The 24,208-nt window shown below is 41.1% G+C and overlaps 1 protein-coding gene across 1 annotated transcript; it reads right to left on the bottom strand.

The window, feature by feature from the left end:
* Positions 1–18,486: 18,486 nt before the first annotated feature.
* Positions 18,487–19,498, bottom strand: dand5 (DAN domain family, member 5; the record flags this gene model as incomplete). Its single annotated transcript, XM_080463624.1, has 3 exons — positions 18,487–18,786; positions 19,067–19,263; positions 19,369–19,498. 3 exons carry the CDS (start codon positions 19,496–19,498, stop codon positions 18,487–18,489), a joined length of 627 nt encoding a protein of 208 aa, XP_080319750.1.
* Between the last annotated feature and the right edge of the window lie 4,710 nt (positions 19,499–24,208).

The following is a 24,208-nucleotide window of genomic DNA, read 5'->3' as shown; positions in this document are numbered from 1 at the left end:
TGTACACAGTGTACGCAGACATGCGCAAAGTGATGCTTTAGCATGCAGACACAGGCGCTCGGTTTACAGTAGTTCGCACACACTTCACCTTTCACGCACACAAACTTACACATGTGATTAAAACCAGGGGAAAGTCAGTGCATGCTGTTAACATGTGTAGAATTACAACACCGCAGATATGTGCACGGTAAACTCAGATGTAGTGGTTTCAGTAGGCCGCAGGTTCATGAAATTAAATACTCCTACTGTTGTCTCCGTTGGAACGCACACCGGTATGCGCACACACAAACACACGGATTCGCTTTTCCACACACCCAAAGTTGGTGCATTCACTTTGAGGAGTAGGTGAGTGCGCTGCTTGTCATGAGGTCATCCATCAGGGCTAATGAAACTGGCAGAGCCTGACACTGTCTCACTGGGCAGCACCGCTGGCGCCGCAAGCTAACTCAAGGAGAAATGGACTGATTTAATTACACAGCGAGGACACACACACACACACACACACACACACACACACACACACACACACACACACACACACACACACACACACACACACACACACACACACACACACACACACACACACAAAGACATGGACATAAACTTTACATGCAAATTATCATTCATTAGCAATACAAGCAGTCATACACACAGTCTCACACACGCTGATACACCAATGAAATCTGAAATTTATCAAACATCAACACACATACACTACAACAAAAATATTGCTCTTTAACCGCCTCCTGCTAACACCGTGAGACTGTGCTGCGGATGTCAAAAGTAGGTGAAGATCGACAACTTCCCGTTGAGGGTGAACCAGTCTGAAAAAACTATTTGATGCTTTATTATGAGAAGATAAGGTGGACTACATCGTCTACATCAGCAAAAACCAAGTAAAGGCGCCCTCAGTGAGCGAGCTTCCTATCTGTACTGCAGGATCACAATGTTCCCTCACCCTAAAACAAAGACCCACTTTGGCCCTAGAACAGGACGCACCCCCATCGCTCTCTTTCTCTCTCGCTCTCTCTCTCTCTCTCGCCTGTTCCTCTCTCTCCGATCCCTCTCGCTCCCTGTCCATTTGTCTCCCCACTGGTTTCACTTAATAAGCTTCAAAGGTTTCTGGGCAACATGGTTTTCAAAAAAAAAAAGTTACCATGGCATTTTTTTGGCACACAGCATCCTCCCTCTCGCTGAGGATATGGGGTTGCCATGACACCGGCGGGCACCTTATAAAGCATACAATTGTGTATGTGTGAGTGAGTGTGCATGCATGTGTGCGTATTTGATGGGCATCGTGTGCCAACATCGGCTAAATGCAAAGACACTGGTCGAAAACCCTGCGGAGAGGCCAATGAGTTCAACTCTTGCCCGCCAACTTCTGCCTGCAAACCTCTTTATTCCCCAACATACATACAAATGTCCCCAACACTGTACTTGCCTCCTCTGCTTTCCGCATCACTGTAGTATATATTAAATAATTCATTGAAAATGTCAGCCTCGGAAGTCAGGATTTAAGCTGACTCGATGCTAAACATAAAATTAAAAAAAACATAATATAACATGTGTTTGGCTTTGACATATTATTAATAAACTCGACAACAAAAGAACTGGCTGCGAGTAAACAGCATACATGCATTTTCTGCGAGTACATTCTGTGTTTGTTTTGGTTAAACTTACCCGAGAGAGTCTCAAATCCAAGTGCTAACTTTAAAATTGGCTCTGGATTTCCACTGATGGTTAATGTTTTCATACTGGCATCTTTCTTTGTTTCTGCTAATGTTTGAGTGTGTGACTTTGAATGTGTGTGTGCATTTCATTTGTGCACTTTAATTAAGAGTGAGCGCAGAAGTGTCTTGTAATCCCTCATAAATGATGGGGATGATTGCAAAGGTCAGAGCAGTCCCACCCATTCCAGTAATAATCAGACTGATTGTGTGGTTTGTGGCCTGTGTAAATAATATGTGACAATACTTATTCCTGTCATGACTGAATCCTTGAAACCAGAGTTTCATTCACTTGAAGTTTTGTTTCGAGCAGTTGAACAGCCGCTTCTTTGTGGTCTACTCTTTTATAGTCACCACACAGTAAAACTCAGTTAATGCTGCGCATGTAAAATATAGAAGGAAGGCCTAAAGAAGCATAGCTTATAATTTATATTGTGTCCCATCCAACAGTTATCCTGGTATTTTTAGTTTTATTCCCTGCGCTAAAAGTGTTGTTTTGGTTTGATTTCTTGCTTCTGGCTGATGTGGTAAAGTCTAAAAAAACAACCATCTTTTCAAGACACAAAAAAAGTAAATATTACTGTCAAACTTTTCAGATAACAAAGAGCCACCGAAGCTTGACTGGACACTAAATGGCCTCATCCCCTCCACACAGCCCACTGTGCATTCCTATAAAAACCTATCCCTCTAGTGGCCTCTAGTGGATCAGACAGGATGTTACTATGATGCTACATTTGTTCAAAAGCACAGCTGCGTCCCAAATCCCAAGCACATACTATCTTAAACAGCAGGTACTGCAAACTTATCAAATATGCTCCCGTGCCAGGACTTAACAAAATAGTTTTTACAAGTTTAAAGTAAGTTATCAAGTATTGCATTTTGTTTATATAAGCAGGTGGATCTCTGAGGTCAAGGAGGAAGGGATATTAAAAAAAGTAAAGAAAAACATCCTATGAAAAATACTAGTTTTTATTTCTTTTTTTCTACTCTGATTGCATTTGAAATATGTTAGTATTTAAATTTATATGCATTTATTTGGAAGTCTCTCTTTAAAGTTAAATAAGACCCTGATCTCAATGCAATAAACCAGGTAAACAAAGGTCAAAGAAAAATAAAAAAAAATCAAAGAAAAAGATCTCTATGTTCAGGGAGGTCTGTTTAGCAGTGCAACACAATTATATATAAATAACAGAGATTTGAAATATTAAAATGATCTAATATTAATTTGTGCTTTTTCTTGGAATGGTTTCCTCTGGCTCAGATCTTGCAGATGTGAGATGGTGTTTCCTCACTCTGTTTGTGTGTGTGTGTGTGTGTGTGTGTGTGTGTGTGTGTGTGTGTGTGTGTGTGTGTGTGTGTGTGTGTGTGTGTGTGTGTGTGTGTGTGTGTGTGTGTGTGTGTGTGTGTGTGTGTGTGTGCGTGTGTCATATAGAATGTGCCATGTAAATAAAGATGGAAATAAATACTTACAATTTAACAACATTAAAGACGATTTGGAACACTTACGTTGAATATATCGGGGACTCCCCAGCTTTAACGAGTGTTTTAAACTTTAAAAGAAAACCGGATCTTTAGCTGAAGAGCTGCTCTGTAAACGTAATATGAAATGTATGACATTAAAAGTTAATGAAGCTTCAGCACTGCCAATTAAACCACAGACATAAAACTCTAAATTGTTTTCCTTGCTATTTGGTAACAATTATTGTGTTTTACAAGGTTTTTTTTGTTGCTGCTTCACCACCACCAACTGATAATAAGTGCTTTATTTTGGTACTGAGCAGCTCCTCTGATTGCTTTGCGCTTTGCATTGATGCGAGCCCATCACTGGTTTCTGCAACTGATCACATCCAACACTGTTTTTCTGTTGCTTTAGCACACGCAACACTTTTACTATAAAAATAAACTCAATGATAATAAAATTGGCTTCTTAGAATAGGAAAACACCCTTTTTTTTTTTTCTTTTTTTTTTTTTGTGAAAACATTTTCTAACTGAACCGAATAAACATTTATGGGTTTGATGTATTTTCTCTCAGTTATCGGATGTTAATTCACTTGTGTCCAATAAACGTGTGAGCATGGACTAAGAAACCATCTATAGCACTGGGAAGATTTACTCACTTTTTTTTTTAACACCACAATATACATCATATATTCTTAAAAACAGAAATCAATGTAAACAAAGATTTTTTTTAAATACGTTTTCATAAAATCCAATTAATAGAACTGATGAAACATTTATGCCATTCAAAAGAGTGTGTAATTATAAAATCTACAAATTATGTGCAGTTTTAACAAGAAAATGTCTCCACTCCACCCAAAAAAATCAGAATCCCTGTCAGTTACGATTTGTTCATACCGTTTGAATAAACGTGTAATCTCTTAGCGCCGACAACAGCCAATGTGGATGTGTCACACTTACAAAAAAAACCAAAAAGATATTAAGGAAATAAAACAATGCTCCCTCATTCTCTCTGTGCCTTGCGAGACTTTTCCAAGCGCCGCCGAACGTGGATCATTTCGAGCTTTGCCAAAGTTTGCCTCAGTCAGTGAGGAAACAAGGCTTTACACAAATCAGTCAGGACAAAATATGATTTCACAGACGATAAGCGTCCAAAAAAACAAAATGTTTATTTTAATTCTCTCCTGAAATGAGACAAATTCAGTTTTTTTGGGGGGGTAAGATGCGAGCACGGAGAAGGCCAATGAAAAGAAACAGAGGATTGAAAAGGCTTTGGAAAATAAGCTTCTGACAAGTTCTGCAATTGCTGTGGATGTGTGCAGTACTAATCTCTGTTCAGCTTCGGTTCACCCCAGCAGTATAAAACACACCACGGAGCTCAGGTCATATAATTTGCTTTCTCTGAAACCCCCCCAAAAAAATAAAAAAAAGAAGAAGAAGAAGAGAAAAAAAAAAAAATCCCTTCCTGGAAACCGGCACATGAGTTTAACAGTTATTGTTATTAGCCTGTACAACCGGTGGGAGTCTGCAAAATAATGTTTTTCTGTTGATCTGTTTACGCTCGCCTGAGGAACTTTACCACCGAAGGAGCCAAGACTCCAGAGTAAAAAAAAAAAAACCTTTCTCCCTCTCTCTCTCCCTCCCTCACATCCAAAGTGGACTTATTATGTTACTCATGGCAGAATTCCCAGTGTGGAATTAGGACTTTGAGCTCTGATAACGTTCCTGAATCCCAGCACGGCCCTGCTTTAACCGGCGGTGGTCACACACTGCTTTCTGTCCTGCCCTGAGCCAAACCAGTCGAAGAATTAGTCATTAATAGGGGGACAACTTCAGGCTGCTACTGTTTCCCATACTAGTTGAAGAAGGCATATCATTTCTCTCTGAGATGTTGTGGGAGTTCAGCAACGGTTCTCACTGTGTTTTCGGTGTGTGTGTGTGTGTGTGTGTGTGTGTGTGTGTGTGTGTGTGTGTGTGTGTGTGTGTGTGTGTGTGTGTGTGTGTGTGTGTGTGTGTGTGTGTGTGTGTGTGTGTGAACAGATGAACGTCTGTTGTAACCGTATCTCCTGCTCCTTTGAGAATGTTTGCATTAATCCGTCCGTCTCCTCATTCCTGTCTGTTGACTTATCGCACAGACTCCACACTCGAAGTGACACCAGCTTTAGCTCTCAGTAACCCCCTCATCCATTTAAAACCTCTCTGTACCTCATCATTAGGAGTATAGTCTGTGTGCCCCCGTGTCGCCATAAAAAAAAAAAAAATAACAAAAGAGTGCAAATCTTCCAATCTCCTTAATGTTCACTAATCTAACGAGTGCGGTGGGGATATTAAGCAGATTGCTGAGCATTACGTTTTACCATTAGAGATGCAGTCACCAGCTATTTCAGCACTTCTGGGCTCTTTTCCTTGAAAGCCCCCCTCCAAAAAATCTGATTTTACCATTATTTCTCCAGTCTGATCCCATCGGCCTGCTGCGTCTTGGGTAGATTATGATTTGGCATGATGAGGAGAAGTAATCAAATCATGCTGCTGCTGCTAAGTGTGGTTACTGCTGAGTGTGGGAGAAAGTGAGTGGGAGTGTGACCGTGCGTGTGCGTGTATGTGTGTGTATGTGTGAGACAGTGACAGAGAAAAAGAAAATGGCATGGTAACAAGCCAACTTAATAAAGGGAAACAATTAGGACATAAAAGATTGATATGGCCCACAGATTTTAATGCTCTTGTCTATCTTAATGAAATCCCTTTGACTATATCAGCCTCACACACACACACACACACACACACACACACACACACACACACACACACACACACACACACACGCACACACACACACACACACACAGCAGAGTCATGTACACACTCATTATGGTGGTCTCATTGCTTCCCTCAGGCTCTCCTGACAGGTGTGGCTCCCACAAACAGACACACACAGATAAACATTCACACACACACAAAACAGGCCCTACAGGGCATTTTCCCTATCCTGCGACTACACAATGGGCACTTTGTACACCCTCCCACCTCCCCACCCCAACCCTTACCATCATCACCCCCCCACCGGCTTCCAGCACATCCCTCTTTAAATGGGAGATTATGCAAATGAGCGCACACCACAGCAGTACCCCCACATATAAGTGATGTGCATTCAGTGAAATCCATAGTCTGTCTATGGGAGCATGTATGGGAGTCAGCACATGGATGCTTCTACTCACAGAGAAACAAATCTGGCCTGAAAGCACGGCCTACAACCCAGGTGTTTCAACGATTTCAACGATGATGATCATTTCTTCTAATAAATTGCAGTGCGTGTTTCATTTTATGGCAAAATAATGACGTTTTTAATGTTGCGCCTGTCATAATGAGTCAGAACAACTCTTGATTGGACTGTGTCTAACAATGAAAGAAGGCCTCTGTAGTCAGATCTGCAAATGATTTGGCAAAAAAAAAAGAAAGAAAGAAATGAAATGAAAAAGTCCTCAGAATACCATACAAAGGCAGCAGAATAATTGATAAAGAACATTTATCCACATACCATTTACAGATGGACAAGAAACACAACAAAACATCTATTTTGTATTGCCACATTAGTTTTAGAGAAAATTGGTACATTTAAGTATGTGCTTGCATCAGCATCTGCTGAAATAGATAAAAGAAGTCGGCTTTACACAGATCTCTTTCATTATGACCTTGTTAAAGGTCATGTAGTGTAGTGGTGTAGTGGTTAGCACTCATGACAAGAAGGTCCCCAGTTTTAGTCCACACTGGGCGAGGGGGGGGGGGTTTGCATGTTCTCCTTATGTGTACATGTGTATTGCAGTTTCTGCACACTGTAGAGTCCAGGGTAATTGGTAACTCTGAAGCTGCCTGTGAATCAGTGTGTGTTTGACTGGCTCGCTCTCTGTGTTTCCCCGTTTTACTGTAGATCTTTGGATAGATTAAACCCATTAATTTGCAAAATCATGCAGTATAAACTGTACATAAGGAATGGGACACTTTGATCATTGTGAGGGTCACAAAAATGTATTCCTCAGTACCAGAGAAGCAAACGTGACCGGTCAAAGGGGTTAGGACTTTTTGTGTGCATTTTTTTTTTTTTATTATAATTACAGTGTATATCAGGCTCATACATGATATTAAACTATTAATTTCTGGACTATGGCGGGCTGCAAATAATGAGGATGCAAGCTGCTGTAAGTGTTTAAAACCAGAATGCTGGACAACACAAAAAAATGGTGTTTAAAAAAAAAAGTTAAAAAATGTAAACAATTTCTATAATTGTCTAAGCAAGGGGTGTTCAGGGGCCACATGTGGACCTATGTAATTTTCAAAAGGCCGGGCCAGGTAAGGATTACTAACCTCTAATTAACAACAAAATCAAGAATTTCCCTTTGAGGACAAAGATATTAGATGTTGTCTTTTTCTACCATACCTGAAGAAGTTGAGCATTTTTTGATCAAAATATGTGTCATTCCAAATTTATGTCATTTCTGGATCTTTCCTGGTGAAAAATAGAGTGAAACATCCAGAAAAACCTGTCAATTTGGAGCTGATTGCAGCCTTCTGCAAACATGTTTTTTTTCAATGAACTAAATAGTATTGTGCTGATTCTAATGCAAGGCTCAGTGTTTTATTTTCCACACTGTTAACAAAACATCCCCAGTGAGTAAGCGATAAACAGCAGCTACGTGTTAATGTGTTCTTTGTCATTTTGACATTTTTTACAGTAATATCATGTCCCACGGCCGGAATTGAGCCGCTCGTGTCCCCGCTTTTTGCCCACGGGCTTTATGTTTGACCACCTCTACTCTATCCAAAACAAACTTTTTTTTATCATCAAAACTTCCTAAATTGATTGTACCTTGTTTATTTGTTTTTTTGGTGGATTTCACAACAGAGATTCAGCATGGTCTCGAACTTCAAGTAATCACTGCATTGAAGTTACCAATTCACCAACTAGACCTGGGAGGTGGTTAGGATTGGTAATCTCATACATTAAAGTCCGTAAGGCAGTAGGTTGACCTGATGTCCGATTCAATCAATTCTCCTGTCACCTGCTCAGTCCCCCGGAAGAGTCCATCCCACCACAGCAGGGGGTCGGCGGTCTTCACCAAATGACTCTGTCTGGAGGCTGGAAAACATAATCAACCAGCAAGTTTACGATAAAACAGCAAGTGAGCCTCTGCAGATTATTTGAAGCTCTCCCGACATTATTTTCGGATTTTTGTATGGGTACCTCCTCGAGGTGCTGCGCAGATGACACGACCGGATCTGACGTAATTTTGAGAGGTTACGTATAAATTAAAAGAATTAATTATTAAATTTGGTTAAAAAAAATAAATAAATACACGTTCGTGTGAAATATGATTTGTTTTCCAATGTTTAAAAAAAATAAAAAATAAATAAACATTTTATTTACAAGACCCCCTCCATCACAGAAACAGCTCCATTGTTAAGAGCTGATATTAGCATTCATCTGAATTGATGCTGATGATAATCATCTGTTCCTTGAGTTTAGGATAATAGTATACCACTTCAGCCTGAAAATGTGGCAAAACAAGGGCAAAAACAAAGGTATGTGATACGAAACAAAAGCTTTTAATTGAGACTTTTGCTATATATCGTTGATGTCAGTGGATGAACTAGTTAAAGAGCACGAAACTGGTAATAATTTTATTTTTTTTAATTTACTGAAATAAATCATTTGATTGTGTTGCCATTTCAGCAATCAGCCAATTTTAATACAGTAATATAACTATTATTTGTTTTGCTGTACTAAATTACAGAAAAAGGTCATGATATACAGTAAAAGTAACGGTATCCATATATCATTTTTGTATTTGATATATCGTTGCGCCATTGATCTGTTATAAGGCTGCAAGTTGCACTGTAAGGTTGTAGTTCGTTTGAGGCTTGAGCCAAACACGGGTTGACTTGTTTTGTTGGTCATATGCAAGTTTAATTTACATTGAAAAGGTACAATATGCCAACTGATAAACAGAATAACGTATAACAGAATTAGTAATTGATGGCTGTGCTCCATCCATGAACAAGATCTGACTTAAACAGTCAACAATTGAAAGTACTAAACAAACTGCAAAATGCAAAATAATAAATAATAGTAAGTGTATTTTATATAAAAGGTGAATTAATGGGAATTATCAAATCTGCTCTATAAATACTGTAATAAAAAGGAAAACGTTGCCTTCCAAAACACCGTGAGGTGAAGGTATAAGGTAGTTCAAAAATGATTATTTAAAAAAAAGATAATTATCTTCTAATTGTATGTTATGAGGATATTTTCACCAGTGGTAGTCGGGACAACTACACGAATTAGATAACATAGTTGTGATATGAAATTGAAAATATTGTCTTGTGAGAATTTGAAAGAAATAGGAGTTGGAACTTTTGTAATGAAACCACGCACTCTGAAGACTTTCAGGTGTGAGTCAGATGAGCAGAAGCCACACTGGCTGCTAATGTGAGATCAGCTTTCTGAGATGAAGTGTGAGAGGAATGCAGCAGGCTCACAAACACTCAGAAGGCTGATACTCTCTTCCTGAGGGTGCCGATTAAATGAATGCGCAGACAGAGCATTGGAAATGAACATGGGTGGATACACACAAACACACACCACAGCCTTGTTACATACAGCAGTTAGGTTCAGGGTCAGGCTGGGACACAGGTTACCACAGGGTTAAAGCCTCATGCACATGAGAAAAACAGCAGAAACAGATTTAAGAGCGAAGTGGATGCCAAAAGTGCCATCTGTTTTATTTACCCCCCCCTTCCAGTTTCCTCTCTCTCTCTCTCTCTCTCTCTCTCTCTCCGGCTATCTCCATTTTTGTCTCTATGCACATTCCCCCGTTCCCATCTCCCGCCAATGCCACAAACATATTTTGTCAACAGCTAAATATTACTATTCATCATTTGTTTTCTGAACACTGCCTGAGCACTGATAATAAACTAAGATGGTATGGATACAAGGATGGGTATTGGGGTGGGGAAAAGATGGGGGTGGGGGGGGGGGGTGGGGGGGGGGGGGGGGGGGGGGGGTTAAGATAAGTCCAAATCTGGCAACCGTCTCAAGTGTAATGACACCTCCATCTCTATGGAAAACCATCCTCTTTTGTCTTCACTTGCATGGAAGCTCTTTCTTTTTACTGTTTTGTTCCCAGAAAACCCATGGAACATTTGCCAACATTTTTAAGAGCTGCGAAAGGCAGGATTTTTTTTTCTTCTGTTTTTTTTTTTTTTAAGTCTTCCACCTCGCAGGTGTTTCTTTTTAAGGCGTGCTCGACAATGCCAAGCTCGTCTTGGCTCGTCTTGAATGCCGCAGGCCTCAGGGGGAGGGGGGGGGGGGGGGGGGGGGGGGGGGGGAACGAGGTTGGAGAAATCTTATTGATTAGCAGTTGTCGCTTCCCTTTTCTTTATCTCGCTATGGCTCTCCTTTTCTATCGCAGTCACTCCATCTCAACACACTTTTTAAGTGTTGATAGGGGATGGGGAACCTTTATAGGACAGGCCAAGAGAGAAAGCAGAGAGAAAAAGACATCTTAACTAATAATATTAAAAGTCTTCTCTCGCCCTCTCAGGAAGTGGCTCGACTTGGAGTTTTAACGGAACAAAGCTGCAGCAAACGTTTGCTAAAATGTTTGGTTGGTATAAGACTTCACATGTCGTAGATTGAACTTGCGTGCACTAATTCAAAGCCCAGCCTTTGGGGTTTTCATCTAGTGATGATCTGATCGCTCTCAGACTTTCAGGTATAAAAAAGTAATGTGAAGAAGTAATGACAAGACTAATAAATCGTTGCTTTTTTTTGGTGTAGTAAAGTTTGTCTGATTAGTATTCTGTGGGTAATTGACACAATTGCATCCAAAAGCAGATTCATTAATATTAAGAGAGATTGTTGCTCGTTACAGCCACCATGTGGTGCAGACAAAAACACCAGCCATCTTGCTAAAGGTGAGGTTGATAACTGTGTAAACCATGTGTAGTCCTAACAAAATGTCATGTGAAAGCAATAACCACAATAAATAATTCTGAAACCGTGTTATTGCCCTTGAGAGGGACGGGGGGGAAAAAAACATTTGGGTTTTTAAATTAGAGAGTGGGGAAAAGACAGAATAAACAGGTGGACTGCCAGTTAGGATCAGTGATACACCGGCTGGATGGAAAGAAACACAGGACAAGAGGGAGGGAGGAAGAGAGCTCAGAGAGAGGGATGAAAAGAGGGAACCGGGAAAGAAGTGCCATCTGTTTTTTAGGGACAAGGAAGATAAAAATGTGAGTCGCGCTCAGAGGCAGGATGTTAGTATAGAAAGCGGGTGTGAGAGTGCTGTGCGTACAGGGGGGAGGAAACTACAAGGGGCACAGCGAGGTAAGGGAGAGAGGGCAGATAAGAGGGAGGTGGACAGATGGAAGACAGGGAGATGAGAGAGAGAGAGAGAGAGAGAGAGAGAGTGAGTGAGAAGGAAAGGGAACCAGAGATTGGGTCTGGCAGTGGTGTGAGAGCACTGGGCACGCTTACATCAGGAGGGGACATGACTCGACATGCCGGCTCAGCCCAGCTGGGTCAACGCTCTGCACTGCCATGTTGTTTTGGCTTGGCGCTTTCTTCTCCTGCAAACACACACACACACACACACACACACACACACACACACACACACACACACACACACACACACACACACACACACGGGCACACAAACCGACAAACAAACCCCATCTCGCTCGCTTGTTCTTTCTCCCTCTCTCTGTCTCCTATCTAGACACACACTCACTCACAGGCAAACACACACAAGCTCACACCCAAAATGCCATGGTTTTGGCTAATGCCGGCCAGGCGGGCGAGGGCCCTAGACTAATGGAAACGCCAAACTCGTTACTCTAACGCTGGGTGACAAGGGCACCTTGGGCTGCAGATGTTCCTGCTGATGACAGATGGAGCCTGGCACTGCCAGGGGACAGTGGGCCAGGCCTGCGCCAGCTCCATGCCACCTGCACCCCTCCTCTGTACCCCTCCACACAAACTCAAACATGCACACGCTCTCCCTTGCTTTTTCACTTGGCCTATCTCTCTTCAACACTGGCGCACTGCCCCCCCTTTGTACCCCCACCTCTATGTGTATGTCTGCCTCTCCCTCAATCACTCTCTCTCTTCTTCCCCTTTCTCACACTCTGGCATTATACTCTTCCTCCTCTGCCCACTGTGAGGATGACTGTTTGCGGACAGATATCTATGACACTGGCAAAATGTGCGCATAAATTGTGGCTGTGTTGGTATTGATCCTATTAGCGGGATGAAATTTGTGTTTTATGAGCACGATTCAGGATTAACAAAGTCACAAAGTGGTCTGTTATGAATGGTCCCGTGCTGCCTCCTAATGAGTGCCCAAACACAACGAGTTAGCGATGTTTGTCACACATTCTGTCAGTGTTTCCCACAGTTGAGAGTAATCCATAGCCATTTCCACTTCTGAGCAGAAAGTGGATTCCAGATCAGCTAATGCATGATGGAGACTGAGTAATGATACCATTTATCTTCATGGAAGTGGTGACAGGCTTCTGGAGGTGATTCACTGGTCTGGCTCAAGCAGACTGTCCACCAGGATAATTTGCTTGATGCTGTTAGTAGCCAGATTACCAAAGTGTGCTCAGCTGTAAATTTGATGATCATGGTTTTCACAAGGCTTCTGCTTTCAGGTCACCATGAAAAATGATTCAGAATCCTATCACAATGCGAGTGCTTGGAAAGTGAATGCTGTTTACCACATGAAATATTTTTGTGGGTAGTTGTACACATATTTACTGTTTTATGATTTGCTTCAACCTCAGTTTCCACACCAGCTTTCTGGGTGAACATTGCAGGCGAATGATGTTGGAGAAGATGAACACGTGAGAACTACGGGGAGACTTAAATCCAGGGTTCACATCAAAGTCTTTCTCTCACAAAAAATGTGAAGAGATCCTGGAAAAGTGTTTCTTCTGCCACGCCAGTTACAAATCCAGGCACATCGTCTGTCAGTCTGGGATTCCAAGTGTTGAAAGAACACCAAGACACCAGAGATTCATATGTTTGCCGTTTCATAAATTTTGATAAATCTGACCAGGCCCTGCAGCCAAAGTTGTGCCTCCAACTTGGCCCAAAGTGGTCTTTCCCACTGTTAAAATTTGTGGACTGTGTTATTGAACTACTCGGTGATTAATTTGTATTTTGACATTGAAGACTTATAGAAGTCCTCTAAGTGGAAGTCAACAAAGTGCAAGCTGAGCATCCAAAGTTTCATGGGAGCTTGTGAATTTGTCCACTTAGCAGACTTCAGCGTTGGGCTTATGACTGCAGCTTTGTGGACCCTTTCTCTCTGCTACGTATGACTGCTTTTTCTGTCCTACAGCCGCCTCCTCTGCAGTTTCACCACTCCTGCGTCAAGGCTGCATCCCTGCCCCCTCCTCCCTTTGCCCACTTCATCCAAAAACCATGTGCGGCGTGTCATTTCAACTCCCTCCACACTGAAGAAGGGCCCCTAACAAAACAAAACAATTATCTCTTCCCTCGTTAGGATCTGGCTAGCGTCCCCTCTTCCCTCTCTAACGCCCCTCTTCCTCCTGCCGGACCCAGCCTCAGCTCTTCCTCTTCCGTAGCTGTCCGTGTGACAATAAGTTGAGCTGAGAGTCTCTTAAGTGCTTCTCGAGTGGAGCGTTTAGCTGATTTTAGGCTTCATGTTTCTTTTAAAGGCCACAGTGGAAACCAGGGCACATCGCTACTGTGGCACAGTGGAGAGGGTGAGGTGCCCATGAGAGAAAAATGAAGGAGAGAGCAGAGGCAGTGCGGCGAATGATGGCATGTAGTGGTATGAGGTGGGCGCTGATGTGTGAGGGTGAAGAGGAAGGGAAATGGATGGGTTGGCAGTGGGAGGGTGTGCAGGTTTCACCATGCCAGCTCTTAATTACTTTAATTGGAGTCATTAGCTAAGTGAGCATGAGAGACATCACCTGCATGGCATGCAGGACCGCACCTGCCACAGCGACATTGCTATCATCATCACACTCCAGCAGAGGCTTTATTGACAGCTCAACACTCGCGCGCTAATGTTGCTACACTGAGGATGTTATTGCCACAAGCACAGTCGGATAAACAACGCAAACAAATGCAAAGATGCTTTAATGACATTTTATGAGCGTTAGGTTTGTGTTGAAGTCAAATATTTACCCGGCCAGACAAACAACGTGGATGTGCTGAAAGCAAGAAATGTCATTATGCCATGCATGTCGCTGCCTCGTCGTTGTTTAAAGAAGACTTGAAGGCACATGGAGATGGAAATACGTCTTTGTGCTGTGACATATTTCAATCAATCATCACAGCTGTGTCAAAAAAATAATTCTACTTTTACATACAGAAACTACACTGCAAGAGTTCTAAATGTTTCAAAATCTCAAGACATTTTTCAACTTTTTTGAGTGCTTGTCATAATTAATAAAGCAGCTTATAGAAAGAAAATAGCGGAACACTCCTGTTGGTGGTATGTTGTTACTTTTGTTTAGGTATTTATTCATTCTTTTTTTTCTTTTTTTTTCTTGGCTAAAGTGAGTGAATGAATGAACTGAGTTGCCCTGATTTAGAAATATTACTGGTTAGGTTGGGCAATCGTGATCTGAGAAGCAAATTTGGGATTGGATGTTTACAGGTTTGAATCCAGTAACCACTGTGGGTCTTTGAGCAAGACCCTTGACCGAGCGTGTGGATGGGTTAAATGCAGCAGACGAATTTCCCCATGTGGATCAATAACGGATGATTTCTTCTTTCAATGTGTCTTCTATGAAGACAAAGGAGATTGTGTGGATTTTTTTATGGGCTGCTGTGGCTCAGGTGGTGGAGTGGGTCACCCACCAATCCTGAGTGTGTTTCATCTGAAGCTGAAGGACACTCAGCAAGACATTGGACCTTGCATCGTGGCTCTGTCACCATTGGTGTGTGAGTGTGTCTGAATGTGGCCAACAGTGGAAAGGATTTTAAAACAGCTAGAAAGTGAACCACAAGATATACGTTTTTACTTGAAATCAGATTACTGTAATTGAAAATTGTTTTCTGTGCATTTTCACTCCATAAATCGCAAGCAAATTCACAAGCAAATTTAAAAATGATTAAAAACAAGGAATCCTAATGTGATGCCAGCCCTTCAATTTTGCAGCAAAGCATTTTATTTACAGAATCAAGTCTTGTGATTTTCCCTTCTGTCCATCAGTTCACATTATAATTAAAAAAAAAACTGTTGGCCAACTTCACATAAAATCTCTTGGACATATTAAAACACATCTCCACACCTGAGGTGCATGCTTTGGATGACTGATGTACAAACATTAATCAAGTGGACTTGCATCTGCTCCCCTTAATACGGTTGTGGTTTGACTGGCAGCAATAGTATTTATCCAGTTACATAATGCAAATGGGAAATGTTACAAATTCGTCTACATACTCAATAAATTAGTTGCCTTGGGTGTAGGGGTAGTAGCATTAGATACTAGTACCTACACCGAATTTTGGTCTATGACGACTTTGATGCTGATGAGGCTACACCTATCATTGTCCTCCTCAGCACCCACCAGACAGCCTGGCAGGCGGGCCGGTAGCCAGGCAGAATGGCAGTAAGGCTGGCAGGCTTAGCCCGGGGCACCATCTCCAGCAGAGCCAACTCTGACCAGCTGGTCCAGGCTAACACCACAGAGCAAGCGTGTACCGCCGTATCAGAGGGGAGGTAGATGTTAGCCGTGGAACAGACACCCTCTCACCTAGAGGCTGACACCTCATACAGTCAACCTGTACTGGAGGGATTTAGGTGACAGTGCTCTGTCTCACCCGTGACTTAACAGGTCATCGCTGTACTTGTTAACTCTCCTTCAGCAGCACCGCATCACCATGAAGATTTATTTCATGGGAGTGCACAATGGACCCCTGTTCACTCTCACTTGCTGATGCCAGATCTAAGAGCTTGATCCACAGTCCAGTCTGGTCCAAAAGACCATGATGCTTTATAGCTCCAACAGATCCCCAACTGGCTGACAAAAGTCTGGCGTACCTTTCCCTTCCAACACGATTCAGCTGGTTTAGTGGCTTAGTGCTGCTTGGGATCCCCGGCCATGGCTATAAATCCAAAGGAAGACATAGAAAGTCAATGGTAAGAGGTCATCACCATTGAAGTGGTTAAATATGGTGAAATTAGTCTTCTTGCCACAAACACTTCATGTAGAAAAAAGCTTCTTGGTATTGTTGTGCATGTATATAATGACCAACAATCTGTCCCATAGTCTCCATCCATAGTCACATTTCCCCTTGATACACCTTGATTGATCTAATATTGCTTGATTACCCCCTTCCACCCCGCCGACCCCCACCTCCAATCACACATACCTCCCAACCATTTCCATGTCTGACAGTTAAAAGGCCTACACACACACACACAGAAAGAGCAGGCAGCTCATTGTGCGTTTTAAAGCGCTAACTAGGCCACTTAGCACCCCGTGACGCTGATCTGATCCCTGAGGCGCTGAACTTGGCAGCGGGCCCTCCTCCTTTTGCTCCTTCCTTTCCCCTCGCCATGGGAACCAGGCCATCCTTAATGACACAGGAGTGCTCCGCCGGATCCCACAATGCAAAAGGGGCTGACATCTGTCTTGCTAAGTGGTGCACTCTCTTGTGCACCTTGTTTGTTCAATCAACAACCACCCTCCTCCTCCCCTCCCTCCACTGTGCCAATTTTCCTTTTTATCTCCTTTTTTCGTTTAAAGAAAAAAAATCCAAGAAATTTAAAGAAGAGTGTTTTGGAAGGAGATAGTGAGATCATGACTCTGCCTTCACCAACATCAGGACAGCTCAGTGGGTAGATTCTCACTGAGAGCACCATTACGCAAATGCAGCCAAGGAATGACTGAACACAGCACTGGTTTAGTTACAGAATATTCAAATTTTGGCACTTTATAAGCAAGTCTTCTCATGGCCAAAATGAATAAGAGCTGAAAAAGCTGCAGTTGATCAGTGCGGTTTAAGCCTCCCAACCTTTCCACCTTTTGCATATTTGGGGGAAAAAAGTGCCTGATTAAAAGTGGCCCCTAATTCTTCCCAGTTAAGACCTGGGCAAATATTTGTCCCATCAATCTCAGAAAATATAGCCATCAACCTAAGATGCTAATCACATGCTAATGGAATCCAAGGGACTCAATGCACCCCCGTAGTGCAATGAGCGGCTTTCACTTTTTCAGAAAGCCCACGTGAATGCAAATGTCCATCTAAGCAGTTAATTTGACAACATGCCAAGGCAACGTAAAGAGCCCCCTTCTTTATGCTCCTCTGGGAATGTATGTAAGGATGTGTGGGATGAGTTCACTTTACCAGGCCCAGGTGCCAGTATATAAATGAATAATAGGTTTTATGGGCCCTGACTGAAAAAAAAAAAAGAAAAAAGAAAAAAAAAAAAAAAAAAAAAGCACATACACACATAATCACACATGCCCGCTTGCTCAAGTGCATCTGTGGTGAATGATGTTCGAATTCCCACAACTACGCTGAAAGGAGATTGGCCATGAGAATAGGTGGTTCCTATACATAATTCAGGGGTCCATGCTGAAACAATTATGTTTGCTTACTGCTAAGTACTCGTGCTCAATAGCTCGTTTGCTCTCTAGTTTGGTGCTTTCAGATGTAAGTGCTACGTGCTAAAAGTCGATGGAACAAGGCTTTTTAATAAAATATAGAAGCTGACACTTGAATGCCTGAATACGAGAGTGGGTGGAAAAAAACAACAACTGCTCTTCATGTTTTTACTTGAGCTTTGCATGCAAACTAAATTGCACTTGTAAATCTAACACTGTTGGCAGAAAACTAATTATCAGTGCCAGGCAAAAAGAAGCATGGGCAAAGAGGATATTTTAATGGCAATAGTACAAATCAAAACATTTCAGTTTAGAATAATCTAAACACATTTTTGAATATGTGTCCAGTGTGGACAGGCTCATCTTTTACAACATAAATTTGCATGACTGAAACAGGTCAATTTGTCAAAAGTCAGTGGTGGAATAAGCCACCGCAGTTTTTAAGCCTGAATAACACATTCAGACTATAAATAAACACATGTATACAGCTTTATAAGCACATAATGATCACAGTTGTCAGAATAACGATGACACAGTTGATGGAAAGAGTGTGAAATTGGCAATCACCAGTCATTTCATTTTCTCATTTTTGGTATTTGGATAAAACGTGACCGATATCAAACCACAAGCCACCTGTAAACACAGTCACAGGTGTGTGTCGGCAGCCGCCAGGGCGGTCCTCTCCTCGCGGCCAGTCTCACACTTGCACTCCTCCACCACCATCACCCTCTTCTGCCGGACCTCGTCTCCGCAGCGCAGAGGCACGGCGACAGTGTGAGCTTTGAATGGAGCGCAGCGGGAGCAGGGGGCCCGGCGTTGGAAGGCCCCCATCACAGGACCCAGCTCGGCGAACTCCCCTTCAGACGGGACAAAGAGGGAGCTGCACTGGCCGAAACACAGCTTGTTGTGCACGGTTACTGTGTCGCATCCATCTGCGGTCACATGCTGGGAGGATGACAGAAAGGGTCATGCTCAGGATAAACACAGCAGCAATAGTCATCAATGCTGCTTTACCTCCGGGAGTTTAAAAATCAACTCTGCATGTTTACGCTGGTCCACATTAACACAGCTAATGCACCATTAGAGGCATAATCAGCTTTATGAGTAAAGAGACGTCTCTCTAATTGTCACAGAAAAATCAATGCACTATTCTATCAAGCTGTGTTAAGAATGATTTATATTATTGTGTGCACTGAAAAGAAATTAAGGCCCATAATAATCTCACCTGAGTGAAAGGCACTGCAGTGCACGTCTGTTTAGTGTCCTTCAGATTTACTGGCAGGGCCATGGCCTTCTTGGCTCCTTTATCTATGGCTTTCTGCCACATTTGCACTCCTATCTTCTTTCTCTGCATCTCACTGGAGATTTTAGCTTGCAGGTTGTGTTGCAGAGTTGCAGGAGTCTTGGGCGCCAAGGCTGGACCTGGACGCCCATGAGAAAGAAAGGCAGGGAAGGGCAACCTGGGGCCATGGAAAGCGGCTCTTCTTGGGGTCAGTCCTCTTCTGAAGATTGCGGTCTGGGAGAGACTGCGAGGGTCCAGCTGCACAACCTTGACAACTCCCTGAACAGGCTCAGTCGGTCCGCTGGCAGATGACTCGAAATCAACCCTCGACGTCTTCAAAAGCGAACTGTGAGGAAGCGTAACGGCTGCAGCCATCCAAACGGAGAAAAATATAAACCTGACGAGGAAAGCCATTCTCCTCCAGAAGAAGATTATCAAAACTGAATAAGTAATGTTGCAAAGTCAATATGACAGTGTTGTCTGGTAGTTTGTGGTCCAGGGTTCAGAATGAGAACCTTGCTGTCAGTGCATTGTGTCAGTGTGGCTGAGGGAGTCTTTTTATGTACGTGGCTCCGAGTTCTCACCTGCATCTCAATGCAAAGAAGGCGTCGGCTTTCCCACACCAGACCAGACGTCACACCAAGACTAAAAGTCCAGGTCGTGGATGGTCGCGAGACAGAGAATATTTTGTTTAAAACATGGTCATAAAACTAAGGCCATTAAAAGGCCTCATATTAAAGACAACCGGGAAGGATGGGTTTGATCTCAAGACAATGAAATCTGGGATGATTTCACTCACACAAATGATATTTTAGGATTTCACTTAAAATTTTAGCTTTAGTTATTCAGCAAATTTTTACATCCACAATTCAACTGATGGAGATAAATAAGTTTATGATAAAATGGATAACTGAAAGAAAAGAAAGACAAAAACTGACATTCTACAATATTCTTTGCATGAATATTCCAACTTGTGTCACTTTGTGTCTAAAGTGTCCCACAGATCTTCAAGTTGGGCAAAAATCAAAAGCAAATATACATTTATTTCACAACCTTTCAAAAGATTATTTTCAACCAAACTGTAATTAATTACTATAACATAATGACCACTATCAACATGCACATTGGCATTTAACAAAAAAGTAACTTAAATTTAGGAAATTACAGAATCCTACAGTAGCAGTGAAAAAACTTCCAGATTTACACAAAACATTAAAAAAAAGCAATTGTGATGATACAAATTACTGAAGGTTGTTTTTGGATTCTTAAAATATATACATAAATATGTATTCTTAGTTTTTAGATGGTTTGTATTTCATTGGATTTTAACAGCTATTTGAAGTTTTATTCCTTGACAAAACTTTTATATTATTCCAATTTTTTATTTTATTTTATATTTGCCTTTTACTTTTAACTTTTACCTACCTTTCTATCATAGGCTTAAAAAAACCATTTATCTATCTATCTATCTATCTATCTATCTATCTATCTATCTATCTATCTATCTATCTATCTATCTATCTATCTATCTATCTATCTATCTATCTATCTATCTATCTATCTATCTATCTATCTATCTATCTATCTATCTATCTATCTATCTATCTATCTATCTATCTATCTATCTATCTATCTATCTATCTATCTATCTGTCTATCTATCTATCTATCTGTCTATCTATCTATCTATCTATCTATCTATCTATCTATCTATCTATCTATCTATCTATCTATCTATCTATCTATCTATCTATCTATCTGTCTATCTATCTATCTATCTGTCTATCTATCTATCTATCTATCTATCTATCTATCTATCTATCTATCTATCTATCTATCTATCTATCTATCTATCTATCTATCTATCTATCTATCTATCTATCTATCTATCTATTCATTTATCGATGTGTATTCAATATCTTTCTAATGCAGTTGTATTTAATCTTAATTTGATAATCATTTATTCATTCTCATTTAACACATTTACCTTTAATTTTGGTCTTTATGGGTTTTCTTTGTTTTCTTTGGTCTTATCGTGAATTTGTCGCTTATCTGTTTAACACTTTTTATTATATGGCTGAACTGTGCATGTGAACTAAATTAATAAATGATTGACATCCAACATTGTAACATTCAGAGGAGTCATATTTCTTTTCTTTTTAACAATTGTTTCAGAAACGGAGATCGTATGCATATATACACAGTTATATACACAGTTCATGCACGACTGTACCCAAATTCTTACAGGTATAGAGTATATAAAGCTACTCATGGAATGTATTAAAACACACGGCTGAAGAAGACCACACTTGCTGCTCATCCCCCTTTTATAACTCTACACCTCGTTTTCAGGAAGATTCCTGTACTTCAAAATGTAATATCATCAATTTGCTCGCTCATGCAGAAAGTGTTCCTGTCACCATGAGCTGTAAAGCAATAATGAGTTTATGCTCCCCGTGTAAACAAGCAGTGTCCTGTTCAGCTATTCCCACAAGCAGCTTCTCAGCCTCTCCCTTAACATCCCATCATTATGCCATCAGACTTCATTGTGTTTTGTCACCCGTGACCTGATCACACGCCGGCTTGTTGAAAGACAACTAGCTGACAATGTTATTATAAAGACAAGTGTTTGACTTTCTCATATCCAGGCAAGAATATTATGGGACACTCCCCCCCCTCTATTGTCCATTTTTCATCTGTTTCCCGGGCCTGGAACCTTTGGGCCGCATTAACAGAAAAAGGAGCAAAAGCTAAATGTGGTGTGACGTGTAGACTTTTTGACCTTCATTGATTTGTAACATTCACACAGGAAGCTCCAGCGCTTTAGTTACCGCTTTACAGAGTGAGTTTATAGTTTGTGCTAATGGACGCAGACGTGTTCACTGTCTGATAGGGTATTTGTTTGAGCGGCATAAAACACAGTTTCCACCAGAGGGCATAATTCACCAAATAGTTCCTTTCTTCAGCTCACTGCTGCTCACTTTGACAAACAGCACTGAAGTGATGAACATAGATAATTAAAGAAAAATATTCTTGTCAGATTTTTGCTTGTTTCTCTCACGCAGTGAACATTCAAGATGTAGCGCTGAGACCTGGTTTCCATTTTTAAAAGTAATGAAGATGTATTGACGATGTTCTGCAAAGGCAAGTAAAAATGTGGATCGATTATTGGAACAGTCTAAAGAAACTTAACACCGATTATTGCAGCGCTACATTTATAAATACATTATGGACTGGGGAATCATTGAGTCAGTCATGTCATCACCTATAAAACCTTTCTATCTGGGTTATTTACTTAGGTTTGCGTAACGTCCTGTCCCAGCCACTGATGCTGTAATGGGACAATAAAACCATATCAAAGGAGACTTGACGTGAAATGTGACTGTAAAGGTCCTCAAGGAAGTATTTAGCTCACTGACTGACTGGAACTTGTTGATGTTTAGTTTTAAGTATCAGACCTTCCCGGAACTATGACAGAGTTAATAGAATATGTTTCTCTGTGTCAGATTCAGCTAAAGTATTTCAAAGAGAGAAAAGCATTGGGTGAAGTAATGCAGCAACTTCTGTGTCTTTGTGACAGGGAACACAAAGGGGGGTTTTATCTTTATCGATTTTAAATGATCTTTGTCCATGACGGCAACAACGTATGACTGTAGACTATGCTGCTTGATTTAATAGAGAGAATGAACTCTTCTTTATTCTTGTTTGTCACTTGGATTATGAGGCACTTGTTCTCAACAACATGCACCATCAGCTGAATTAGAAATACTCAGAGAATAACATGATGATTAATTTGAATAGGAAATAATTATTGGGATTTGTTTTCTATAGAGTGCCATAGGATTTGTAATGTTTTCTTCATGAATAAAACTATATTGAACTGAAGGCTATATAAAACAAGTGTTTATAATCACTATAAGCAGACCATAAACGACACACACTCATATATTATGTACTGTATATCACCGTATATTATGTTTTTGTGTGGTTTGTAGCTGTTTCTGAATATGACAGTGTACTTGTGTTGCTGTGGAAGCACCTGGTTCATACATTTTCCTATACAACTTTTTTTTTTGTCTTTTGACAATAATTACAGTAGATTCCTGATTAAAAACCTTACATGTGCTGCAAACCGAAACCTGTGATCTGAAGTTGGAAGCTTTTATGAAGCGCCAGACAAAGCAAGGGAAGTCAGGAGCACTGTGAACTTTATTATCCTCTATAACTGACCTAAAAGACAGTCACTGTGAAATGCTTTTGATGCACCTGGAAAGTTTCGTATGCTTGTAACTGGTACGATAATGATTTGCAGATTACTTGGTTTATTACTGTGTCAAGGTTAATGATTGGAACGTCGACACAAAGTTCATTTTATTTCATTTTTCATGGTTCCTAATATATTGTCCGGGGAGAGAGAGAGAGAGAGAGAGAGAGAGAGAGAGAGAGAGAGAGAGAGAGAGAGAGAGAGATAAACATGTACATGGATATCAGTTAGAAGAGCAGACAGAAAATTATACGTGGTTTAAATATTGCCCAAGACAAGATGAGTTAACTGTAGTTCAGCACGTTCAGGTTAAACTTCTTCCTATAACAAGCTCACCGACACTGGTACCTTACAGTTTAAAGTTATGTGGTGTGTTATTTAATCTGGCTTTCAGTTTGAAACTTTCATTGCATTTCAGTTTTCTGAAATGCAAAACTTACCAAAAAACAGACGTCCACATTCACACATGGTTTATTCTGTGCCATAAAATCTTAGCCGACCTTTCCAGGATGTGTCATTCATAAAATACTAATCGTACTCCAGTAGACTTTGTTGATTTATCTTATCTTTATTACCTTGCTTCTATTTCTTGAAAGAAGTATCTGTCTGTTCGACAGTTTCAATTTCTTCACAGTAAAATAGCAGGAAAACCTCTGTGAATTCAACATAAAGGAAAGGTGCAGTTTTTACACGGAAATAGTCATATAATCCATTGCAGGGGTGTCAAACATAAGACCCATGGGCCAAAACCGGCCTGCAAGAGGCTCTAATCCGAGCCCCCAAACCACCAAGCAAATTATAAATATTTCAACGAAAACAATG

This window comes from Lipophrys pholis (assembly GCF_963383615.2).
Source record: "Lipophrys pholis genome assembly, chromosome: 5".
NCBI lineage: Eukaryota > Metazoa > Chordata > Actinopteri > Blenniiformes > Blenniidae > Lipophrys > Lipophrys pholis.
The sequence above is the reverse complement of the archived record's forward strand: the minus strand, read 5'-3'. Positions and strand labels throughout refer to the sequence as shown.